A 12003-nucleotide genomic window follows, 5' to 3' on the forward strand; every position below is an offset into this window, starting at 1 on the left:
GTCAGCACCAACTGAGACCAGTCAGGACGACCAATTCAACTATATTATAATCAGCTCAATCATCATAGTGTGTGTACGACCCTTATTTTCAGAGACATCAAAACAGTGTGTGTGTCAAAGAGAGAATATAACCACTGCAGTACCTCAAAAACAGTGAGAGCGAATGGATGAGCCAGGTAGTCTGACGACTGCAGTACTTTCTTCCTGTTGTCTCCATTCAGGTCGACGCTACAGAGCATGTGCAGCTTCGAGTCGACCCAGTACAACCTGCCTTTGATCAGATCTGGGAGGAAGATGAGGTGTATGAAGAAAACAGGAGAGGGGACGGTGGGAAGAGGTGAGAAATGAAAGAGGAAGGTAATATAGTAAAAATAAGAAAAAAAAAAGATGTGAAAAGAAAAAAGAGGGCAGGAAAAAAACAGGGATAAAAGAATAATAACACAAGGGAAGAAAGAAAGGAATAATACAAGGAAGAAGACCAGACGAACATTGAATAAAAGTGTATTGGTCAGGGGGAAATGTGACCACGGAGTCAAAGAGAATAGGAGAGAGAATCAATACCACATTTTATTAACAGGGACAAATCAATGGCTTTTCCACAGTGTAAGGGATGAAAGCACAGGAAGAGAAAGAGACCAAACAAAGAAGAACATCTGACTATATGATCTGGTCAAGGATAAGAGATTAGTGAACATTAGAAGGAAGAAAAAAAAATCTGTAAAATGTTGTTAATTCCCTACTAAATTCAGAGGGATTGTCACCAAATGCTGACATTTTATGTTGACAGCTGAAGTGGTTTCCCACATCTGAGAGGAATTAACATACATCAAAGACTAAAAACAACACAGAAAGGCAAAGGACTTCACCAGCAGCTGTTTAACTCTGTTTATTGTTTTAGGGTGGAGTTTCCTTTTCATGTAATTGATCTGCAGTTAAGAATGAACAAAGATGACTCATTGGTTTCCTCTGTGTGTGTGTGTGTGTGTGTGTGTGTGTGTTCCTACCCAGAGTGATTCCATTAGGCCACTGGATGTCTGTTGCCACCAGAACTTGTCTGTCAACTCCGTTCATACCAGATTTCTCAATCTTGGCAGGTTCACCCCAGTCAGACCAGTACAGGAACCTACAGGACAAACACACACAAGTATATACACACACATTTGTAAATATTCACTGTCAACTGGAGGCACAAGATTGTCATCTGATGTCTTTCCACCCACCCAGACAGTGGATCCACAGCGATGGAAGCCGGTTCTTTAAGGCCTCTGTTGAACAGAACTTTCTGTTTGGTCCCGTTGAAGTTGGATACAGAAATGGTTTTGGTGCCGAGATCAGACCAGTACAGGTTCTTATAGATCCAGTCCACTGCGATTCCCACTGGAGTCTGGACGTTGTCTATCACTTTTTTGTGGGTGCCAACGTCCGCGCGTTTGTCCAGCACAGTGCTGTGAGGACAAAAAGAAAAGAGACAATGTGACTCATGTGCAAGTTTAACTGTCCAATATATAAATGTTAATTTTCCATCTATTGCAAACAATTGTTTTGCTGTGCTCCGCTGCATGCTTCTGTGTGGCTGTGTGCTGTTGGGTTATAATGTACCTATATATGGCCTTCTGGCCCAGGTCAGCCCAGAAGATCATCTGCTGGTCAAAGTCTGCATCCAGAGCCACTGTGTTCCTCTGCTGCTCCACGATCTGAGTGTACTCCTTCCTCTCCAGACCCAGACGGCGGATGTCACGACGGTTAGTAAAGATGAGGCAGGGCTCCTTACCTGAGGACAGGAAAGACTCCGTTAGATCAGAAACGGAAACTGAAGAATAATCTTACAGCTCATCTCTTCAAAATGTAGCTCGGGGGTTCTCTGTTCCACTCGCAGATGCTGGAGATTGTAATCACTGATTGAACTGGTCTTATTAAATGTTTAAAACAGAATGTGTCTGACACAGAGCAAACCAGTGACCAGCTTGTTGGTTGGTGACAATTTTGAAGATTATGAGGATTATTATGGTATAACAGAAGAGGAATTATAATTTAATGAAGGGTTAAAGGATCAGTTGACAAATTATTTGAGGAAAAAAAACAAAAAACAAAAACAGGCTTTAGGATACAGTGATGGTCATTGTCAACGGGCAGCACAAAGTCTTTTTGTTGCACAAACCCTCGAATAGCATGTGACCACCTGACCAGAGGACGACATCTCCAGCTGAAAGACAACTCCAGAGCCTTTCTGATGATATCTCTTTTATCACTCTTATTATTTGGGTATGTTAAGCCTTTATTAGGAAGCAGAAGTAGAAACAGAGACTACAGGAAACAAGGTGGAGAGAAATGCCCTAACCCTAACTCGTACTGGACCGTTGAGTTTATGGTCAGAATCTTTTTCATGACAGACTTTTTTGAAGTGTGGCATTGAAACAAATTTCATTGCTCGGTTAGATAGTTCATCTAACTGGGCTGCAGTGGTTTTCAGTGTTATTAATTACAAGTATATTTCTCCTGCTATGAAAAGTCAAGTTGTCTGATTTGAAAAAGGTCCCTTTTTGACATTCCTCTCCATTATCTTAACGAAAATGAAATGTTGAACACAACTTCAGGAACTGTCTCTTTTCAACATTTTCAACAACCTAGAAACACATATCTTTCATATCTTTTCTGATGTGTTTTTTTTAAACAGAGCACCACATTATGTCAGTTTACATGAACAATGAAATCTGCGGAGTAGCCCAGGAAAAGGGGCTCAAGATATTTTCTGCCAAAATCAGAATCCAGATTGAGAACCACATTTCAATTTCCTGCTGTTGCGGGATCATGAAGAAAAAATACAGTGCGTTGTCAGGTAGTAATTTGTTGCACACCGACAACTGTTCGATGACAACCCATCATTTTCCAAGACCTTTTGGTTAATTTTGACATTTTTCTTGTTCATGACTGGAAAAGCTGTATTATTCGCTCATTGCTGGTGCAGTAACTTACCCTATCTAAAACTTCCACAGTCTAATATAACAGCCTGGCAATAAATGTTACTTTTCTGAAAGTCATTATGTTCAGTTCCTGTTACCACTGGTAATTTGGGGTGGACAAAATATTAGAGATCAATATGACTCAGTACAGTTCGACAGCACCTCAGACTACAGCCAACAAAATGACCATATAGTTGAATCAACACCTTCTCTAAAGCCAGTTCGAGTCACTGCAGTGCTTCTGTGTTTGTGTGATATAATTCTGCTCTATTTTTGAGTTTTCTTGAGCAGAGACCAAGAAAATAAACCTGAGAAAAATAAGAAAGAAAATAAAAGTAATATTCCACCACAGGGCATCTTAAAGGTGGAAGGGTGATGTTATATTTCACAGCGTTATACTGTATTCCGGGCTGTTGACTCACCAACAGCCTTGCAGACTCCGGTGGTCGGATCCATCTGGTAGCCGTTGTGGCATTCACACTTGTATCCTCCCTTCAGGTTGATGCAGATCTGACTGCAGATGCCAGGGTTCAGGCACTCGTTGATGTCTGAACACAGAGGAGATGGAGAAGAGGGAGGGGTGAGGGAAGAGAAACAGAGGCGGACAGCTGGTATCTGACATGTTTAATTAATCAGGTCTGCTGAATGCTTCAATTTGGGTAATCAGATGTTTGCACTCAGCTCGCCTACTAACACAGGTTGAAAACCTGTCTGGACAAAAAAAAAAAAAACAATTTGTTTTTTGTTTTAAATAAAATTATACATTGTGTTTTTTCAGAACAATTACTTCTCTGAAACTCTCCCATGATTCTTGGAATATGAAAATAAAACCTAGCTTTAATTGCTCTTGTTTTGCTCTGAACAACATGTAAATATTCAAATGTTTTCAGGAGGCACTGGTGATTTTACGTCTGGGAGTAGATTAAGTGCTATTGTGCAACCAGTGGGGTTCATTCTAAATGGGATTATACACATTTCCCAATATCCAAGGCAGCGTTTGAGGCCACGATTGGCTCAGGAACAAAGAGGCCAGATCAGTGCCTCCTGAACATAAAGAGAATTTCAGCTGTTAGAAAAAAAAAAAAAAAAGAGATTACAACACAGCCGTTACATCACATTACACACTGAACCCTTCAGAGGCCAGACGTGCACAATAAGAACATATTCCAATTTTAACTCGCACAACCAGACTACTGTATATATGAAACAATCAGAATCAACAGTCACCAGTCTTAATATTTTATTTTCAAACCATCCAGGAAAGTAACCTGGACGTTCTGATTTTCAGAGCAGTGAAGTCTAAAGCTGACAGTTCTCACTGATCTCCTTTTCTAACAACTGAGGTTTAATGTAGCTGAGAAACAAAAGCATGTCACTGAACAACAATGAGCTATTGTTTTGTTGTTTTTTCCTGGAAAATAAATGGAGTCAGAGTCTTAAATGTGGGGTAAAGTCAGACATACTGTCAGCGTTCAGTTTACAGTAAACTGACTAAACTGGGTTCACTAACGCCAATAATCAAAGAAACTGTTAAACTGTAGGAAACAACACAAATCAACTGGTGAAGACACGGCTGAACTGAAGAATCTGACTGTACATCAGCACGACGATTATTATATCAATTACCAGTAATCAAAGTCACAATGATTTCCTATGAACCGGAGCCAACAGGAAAGCATGACTGATGTAAGGGCATTTTTTATTATCTGTTAACAAGTTAGATTACCAAGTGCCCCCTGATTTCCTTCCTCACAAAGGAAGGAAAAGAAAAAGGCCTTTCTGCTGTGTTAGTGCTCTCTGTTCTGTCTGTCTGCAGCCTTTTGGATCTGGTCTGATTATTCTCAGGTCTGTGTGGGTCTGGGCTGAATATCATCAGGGTGGGCACTTTTTTTTTTTTTTCCTATTTATTAAAATTAATTTATTCCAGTTGGGTTCAGTGAGGTTTTCCTTGGCTTAATTTCAAATCAGGCCCAAAATTTGTCCTGAAATGTCTTAAAATGAAAAAACTTCTTTCTAAATCACCCCCAGATCTCTTTCATTTTCAAACGCGTCGTCTTCAGCACCAACTGACACTGATCACAGCTCCTTCTGAAAGCACAAAAGACTTTATACAACTTATTTTTGGTTTTGTTTGGGGGGGGGGCTCCCAAAAACCTATAAACATATTTATTGTCACCAAACAGATCATTGCTGGCCAACAATGCTTGACCGATGCTGTGTTTTGAGAATCTAATTTTGAGTGCAAATATTTACAGCCTCCTCCATTGATCTAATATGGCTCTAAATTAAAGGTCACCTACCTCCGCAGGTCTTGTGGTCGATGAGCTGCAGTCCAGGCGTGCAGTCACACTCAAAGCCAATCACCATGTCTTTACAGATGTGAGAGCAGCCGCCGTTATTCAGGAGACACTCGTTTAGATCTGAAGCACATGAAGGAAGATTAAATCTTTATAAAGCTACACAGCAAAGATTTAATAGCATGTATTGTTGGATTTCTTTTTTTTTTTTTCAGTTTTAGTATTCACTGAAAATGCCAACAATATGCTTGAAAATAAAAAGAATAATAGTTTTGACTTCTTTGATCCATTAAATTGATTATTTATATGATATGCCAATCTTTTCTTCTGTGACTGAACCGTAGTACAGTTCAGACTCAGATGTTTAGTATTCTGATTGTAGAAAGCATAATCACTTTTGGCCGAGTTCTTTGATCCATGAAAGAGAATTATTTAGAACTGAACTGCAGGACACATTAAAGCTGCATGAGGAGGGATTTATGTAAAAATCCACATATTATCAGCATAAATGAATGTGCAACACAGAGAAATGTCATGTCGTTTCACCCTGTTTGCCCACATTAAACTCTCTTCTCTGAGCTATGGACACAGATCAACACGTCCGAACTGAACAGCAAATTGCCTCTTGAGCAGTGACTGTAACCTGTCCAGAGAAATTTTCCTTCTTGTCTTTGCTTTGGTGTAAAGCATCAGCACAAGGACTCAGAAATCTGGTGACTCAAGTTCAAATATTTCTAGTTCAAACAGTTCTGACATTTAGAGCTGCTGGCTGGGGAAGAGCTACAAACCTTCACAGCAAATGACATTTGCCAGTTACAGCAGACAGACACACTGTGGCTTGATCACATGTCATTCGGCATGACAATTCATATTTACACAGGCACAATGTTATTACAACAACAACTTCACTGTGATTACAAGACTCCAAAAAACACGGTTCCAGCCTGTACAACAGGAAAATGCAGGGCTTGTATTAAAATCAATAAAAATATGCTAGTGTGCTCAGAAAAAGGCCACTTCTTTGGTTTTAAGTTTACTCTGCACACGAGTTGCGACTGTTGCAGTGATTCTGAGGCTGCAGCTCAGAGATGTTGGTGAAAAGTCAGGACAGATGAACAACGAGCTCATTTTCCCCACAAAAACTGGCTTGAAAATAAGTCACAAGGCACAAGGATAAGCATTGATTATTTTTTTTTAAGGGGCAGATTTTTTTTGAATTACTCACTGCATTCCTTGATGGGTTCATCGCTCCAGTCGGGACAGTCTCGGACTTTGTTGCACACTTTGCTCATCTCGATACACTCCCCACTGCGACACTTGAACTTCTCTGGCCCGTTACACTGAGTCACTGTGGACAGATACATGGAATTAGCATTCATTAATATTTACATATAATACCTCCCTTTGAAAGCCTGAACATGATGCTGCCAGTGCGTCAGGCGAGCTATTTCCAGTCTTTATGATAAGCTGGTTTAATTCTGGCTCTATCCTTGTTTTTAACACAGTGGCACTGATCTTTTCCTCTCACTCTTGCTAAGAGAGCAAACAACCACATTTTGAGAAATGTCAAACTCTTCTATGACAGATTCATTAAAGTTTTACAGCTTTTAAACTCAATATGAACCTCAGCAAGTGAGACAGCAAACTATCTATAGGCCTGTGTGTGAAAAACAAGATACTGAAACCATGAAAACCATAATTGGATTCTGAGCCTCGCCCAAAGTGTATTCAATTTTTAAAAGGTTTTATAAACCCAAAAGCTCAAGCTCTTCTGAGTCTAATCCTTCAGTTTGTGTTAAAAACAAAAAAAAACAGCTAAATTTTCAAACCAACAGCTGAGTGAGAATCTGACACAGACTTGTCAATCTGTCTTCAAAGCCACATTTTGTTCTACTGGAGCAAAAACAAAGAAAGAAAACAAAATAACCAGAAGGGTTTTGTTTGGTATATTTATCTTCTAGATGAACACAAAATAAAACAACACATCAAAACACCCTGAAGTGGATTGTAAAAGCAATAGATGCATGCGATGGTTTTAGGCTCCTAAACACATCACATAGAGTGAACTTACATCCTGCTTTTACACCTGAGCACAGCCTGAAGTGGACTGCAATTTTTAGTTATTTATTTAGGTAAAAATACATCTAGCAAATATGCAAAGACCATTTATATGCTCACAACATCAACACTGACAACACACACAGTAAACTTGTGAACCTCAGGAAGCCTGAGGTCGAATGGAAAAACAGAAACATACATCCAAAGACAAAAAGAAGAAAAAGAAGGCTTCTTCACTGGACAGTGCCCTCAGGATGCTCAAAAACAGTCATCTGCAGAGCTGTACACACACACACACACACACACGCACACACACACGCACACGCACACGCACACGCACACACACACACACACACACACACACACACACACACACACACACACACACAGCACATACTGTTTTTGCAGCTGAGTTCATCTGATCCATCGGTGCAGTCTCTGATGCCGTTACACTGTCGGCTGCCCAGGATGCAGCTTCCATCATCACATTTGAACTGGTCTGGTCCACAGGTGCGAACAGCTGCCAAAGACGCGCACGTGCACACACAACAGAAAATTAAATCAATCCCATCTCAGACAAACACATATCCATCCATCGCAGACCACATCATCAAAAAAAACCATCCTGTGTCAGCTGGAAAACTTTAGCCCGCTCCCACATCATAAACAGCAGTATTCTCAGTATGATCGGTCCGAAAATAAACATGACGTTAACATGCTCCATCTTTAATGTGGGTACATACGACAGTTGGCCTCGTCGCTGCCATCCTTGCAGTCGGGGTCTCCATCGCACCTCCACTTCTTATGAATGCATTCTCCTGAGCGGCACTGCATCTCACTAGACGAACACTTGGCCGGCGGCGTCGGGTGACGGCCACAACGAGACGGAGACTCGTCTGATTGGTCCTGCAGGAGAGGAAGAGAATGTGATCATGTCTCATGTCAAGTTACTGCTCAGGCATTCATGGCTTTGATGAGCAAACATATGTATTTATGTTATTTTAAGTGTCATAATATAATAATTTCTACTCCCTCACTGTCATCAACACTTTCTGTTTTCAAGCCATTTCCTGGAAATTTACTAGTTAGATTGGAAAATAAGACTAATTTCAAACTCAGAAAATTCGTAATGTTTGGCTCTGACGGTGGGGAGCACTGTTGGTCATAAATCTCGCTGAGATCTGGTGACTGTGAAGGTCACAGTATATGATTCCCATCATTTTCACAGCCATCGGACCATTCAGTGACCCCTCGTGCCCTATGGACGGGGGCACTGTCATCCTGGAAGAGACAACTCCTGTTTCATCATAGGATAAAGGTGATCACTCAGAACAACTCTGTATTGATTTGCAGTGACCCTTCCCTCTGAGGACAAGAGGACCCAAACTACAGCAGCATAATGCCCCCCCCCCCCCCCCCAGTATTTCAGAGCCACCAGATCACCTCACTGTAGGGCTCAAGCATTCAGGCCTGTACTGTTCTCCTGGTGTACGCCCCACATACACTCTGAGTCATTCTGACCATAACTCTTTTTTCCACATCTCTGTAGACCACTGTATGTTTTTTGTTTTTTTGCAGCCCTGAGCTCTCAAATGTGGTTTCATCTCTGTAACGAGGGGTTTACGCTCTGCAGCCCTACTATAACTTCCCTCTCTATGTAATTGTCAAAGGACTGTTTTTGCTGACACAGTCTGATCATGTCCTGTGTTGACATTCTCTGTCAACGGAGGCAGAGCTTCTCTTCTGGTTTTCCTTACATATCACACCAATGAACAAGCATCGCAGTCATAAGATGTGAGCTGTCAACCACAAAGTCCAACACTATTTCCTATGTCAGCTGACCAGTCTCTGTGACTGATCTGGTTCCTCTTGCCATCTTGATTCAAAATCAGAACCAACTGAGCCTGCTCAGCATTTTCACACACACCACAGAGCATGACTGGATGTTAGATGTTTAACTGTACCATGCAGTGAACTTGAGTGGAAGCATCTGCATTTGTTAGGTTTCTCCACTCCTTTATTCCGTTTTTTTAAATGTGTCACCTGTCCGTATGTACACACTTGAGCTTTGAAAGACTTTCATGTTTTTATTTTTTTTTTTAAAGAAAATCTATATTTTTTGCATTTTAAATATACAAAAATACAAAGGAAATCAAATATCACACATATAATTCCCAGCACAAACATCCTCTGCATTTGTGTTTTTATGTCTTGGCCAAGCACAAAGACTTCCTGGAGTCTTCTTGTCACTGCGAGGTTGCTAGGCAAAAGGCCAGGACTCCAGGGAGTCCCTGTGCCTGGCCAAGAAGTAAAAACTAGCTAACTGCTTCCCCCTGTTTCCAGTCTTTATGCCAAGCTAAGCTAACAGGCTGATGACTGTGGTGTCATATTAATTGTATAGACATGAGAGGTGTAAATTTTCCCACTTAACTCCTTTAAGGGATATTCTTCAACATGGCAGTTTTCTCAGTCTTTGCAATAATGTGGATGTTTGGGAAACACAGCTCAAGCAACAATACTGCTGGAAACTCCTGTTGTAGCTGTTGTATTAAACTACATGACATTTGGTTGAATCCAGGTGTTTGAGATGGTTTGTTTTGTAGAAAGCTGTAGGAAGCTCATCCTCTCTGTCCTAATCACAGTCGCTCTTAACAGAGTCAAACATCTTTAAGGGAGATGGAAAATCAAATGTTATAACCAAAAGTTATAATGGACTAAAGTATAAGAGCATCCATATAGAAAAATATTAAAATTTCTTTTAAGTTGATTCATAACACAATAAGAGGCATTTCTAGAGTTTTTCAGGGTTTCCACAGCCATCAACCACTGAAGGAAAGAGCAAACATCACTAATAGGGAGACCAAACAAAGACACATCATGGTCAGTCCACACCATTTGACAGGTTATCTGGGGGACACGCAGGGCAGACAGCACTTGGGACACGTCTCACAGATGATTACTGCTTTATTTAGAATTAACACTGGGCAATCAGACAGAATGGGATCAAGAGAAGCCGCAGAAAGTTTCTCACACTTTCATCATCTCAGAAATTCACTGACTCATGTGGGAGCAGATTAATGGAGTGTGAGAATGTGTGTGTGTGTGTGTCTGCAGCTCCATTACTGTTAACAATGATGCAGGACTGGCTGGGTGTGAGAGAGCGAGGGAGGGAATAACAATGACCTTTCTCACTGAAAACAGCATTTCCAAATATTTGTGGGCGTGAGTGTTTGCATCAGTTTGTTTTATTTTTTTATTTTTTTCTGAGGCTGTCACAGTGATAACCACACAGCCAATTAAAAGGTACAGAGCAAAATGCAGACTCAGTGGAACTTGTTCTGCCATGTGTGAAAGCGTGTTAAGACTGTCAAAGTCTGTGTGTGTGTGTGTGTGTGTGTGTGTGTGTGTGTGTGTGTGTATATGAGAGAGGTCAATAACCAGAACCAGGGTGTGTGTGTGTGTGTGTGTGCCCAGGGATAATACACTGGGCAGTTCATTATGGTGTGGCTGTACTGACTTAGATGTTCTAGAAAAAGTACTGTGTGATATAAAAAAGTGTGAAACTTAACATATTCCTTAACGTCCCACAGAACATTTTAAAAGGAGTCTGACCTCAGTTTTATAAGTTTGTGTTTCATGCCATAACCTATACCTGTGACACTGTGAAGCACTGTATCAAACAGAAGTAACGTATAAGATTACTTCTGTGTGATGGGAATTTCCGTCTTTCTGCACATTGCTTTCCATTGTTGTTTTTCCCAAAACTTAAACTGAGTACAAGAAACAGACAAGCAGCATGCTGAACCAGTGTGGTAGAAAGTACAGATGTTGAAGTCAGGAAAGAGCACACGCTTAAAGGAATTTAGCTTCAACTCTGACAAACTCTACTTACAACAACGTTTCTACCCAGAGGGAGATAACCTTGCCATTTCACTCTGGGGTTATTAGTAATTATTGTCAACCACCCCAATCAGGTTTCTCAGACTTCTGGTGCCATTAATCAGTGCAAGAGTCAGCATGTTTGCGTTACGTGTGTCACTTCATTAAATGTGTTTCTTACCTGGCAGTCAACGTCGTCGTCACACACCCAGCTGGCCGGGATGCACGATGAGTTTCCACACTGGAATTCACTGGGACCACAGGAGGACGGAGCACACTCCACCTCATCTGAGCCGTCACCACAGTCGTCCTCGCCGTTACACACAAAGTTCCGCGAGATGCAGCGGCCGCTGGCACATGTGAACTCATTTGGGGCACAGGTGATGTTACCTGGGAGTGATTAGGAAGCAAGGAAGAGAACGCGGGAGAGAGATGAGAGGGTTAACAGCTGAGTCGCGAAAAAAAAAAAAAAATCTATTTACATTAAGCACAAGGTCACATCCATTTTGCAAAATCATCAGAATCTAATTATTTATTTATTAAGCTATGATATTACAATAGTTACTCCCTAAATGGCAGACAGGTCACCTTGAAACAGAACTGTTCATACTGAAGATATAATACACACCTGTGGTATATTTGCAGTATATGCCCTCAATTGCCCATGCTCATGTGACTTTTCAGATAATGTCCCTGTGCATCATCAAATACAACCCACACACAGTACCACTTTAAACTGACATGCAGCTGACATCCTTGCAACTTAGGGGGACATAAGCTGATATAGCTATGTGGTCAAATGTATATGG

The 12003-nt window shown here is 41.0% G+C and overlaps 1 protein-coding gene across 3 annotated transcripts in view; it reads right to left on the bottom strand.

Annotated features, from left to right (window-relative positions):
- vldlr (very low density lipoprotein receptor) overlaps positions 1-12003 on the bottom strand; it is a 50454-nt gene that overhangs the window by 15835 nt on the left and 22616 nt on the right. For all 3 annotated transcript variants that reach the window (XM_041058517.1, XM_041058514.1, XM_041058515.1), the window contains exons 5-14: positions 11376-11584; positions 8059-8221; positions 7713-7835; positions 6483-6605; positions 5261-5380; positions 3383-3508; positions 1600-1771; positions 1221-1445; positions 1005-1123; positions 144-283 (exon numbers count right to left, since the gene is read on the bottom strand). In XM_041058517.1, the coding sequence (XP_040914451.1) occupies positions 144-283; positions 1005-1123; positions 1221-1445; positions 1600-1771; positions 3383-3508; positions 5261-5380; positions 6483-6605; positions 7713-7835; positions 8059-8221; positions 11376-11584 (1520 nt within the window). The remainder of the gene's footprint in view (positions 1-143; positions 284-1004; positions 1124-1220; positions 1446-1599; positions 1772-3382; positions 3509-5260; positions 5381-6482; positions 6606-7712; positions 7836-8058; positions 8222-11375; positions 11585-12003) is intronic.

The sequence above is a fragment of the Toxotes jaculatrix genome, chromosome 16 (genome assembly GCF_017976425.1).
Source record: "Toxotes jaculatrix isolate fToxJac2 chromosome 16, fToxJac2.pri, whole genome shotgun sequence".
In the NCBI taxonomy this organism is placed as follows: Eukaryota; Metazoa; Chordata; class Actinopteri; family Toxotidae; genus Toxotes; species Toxotes jaculatrix.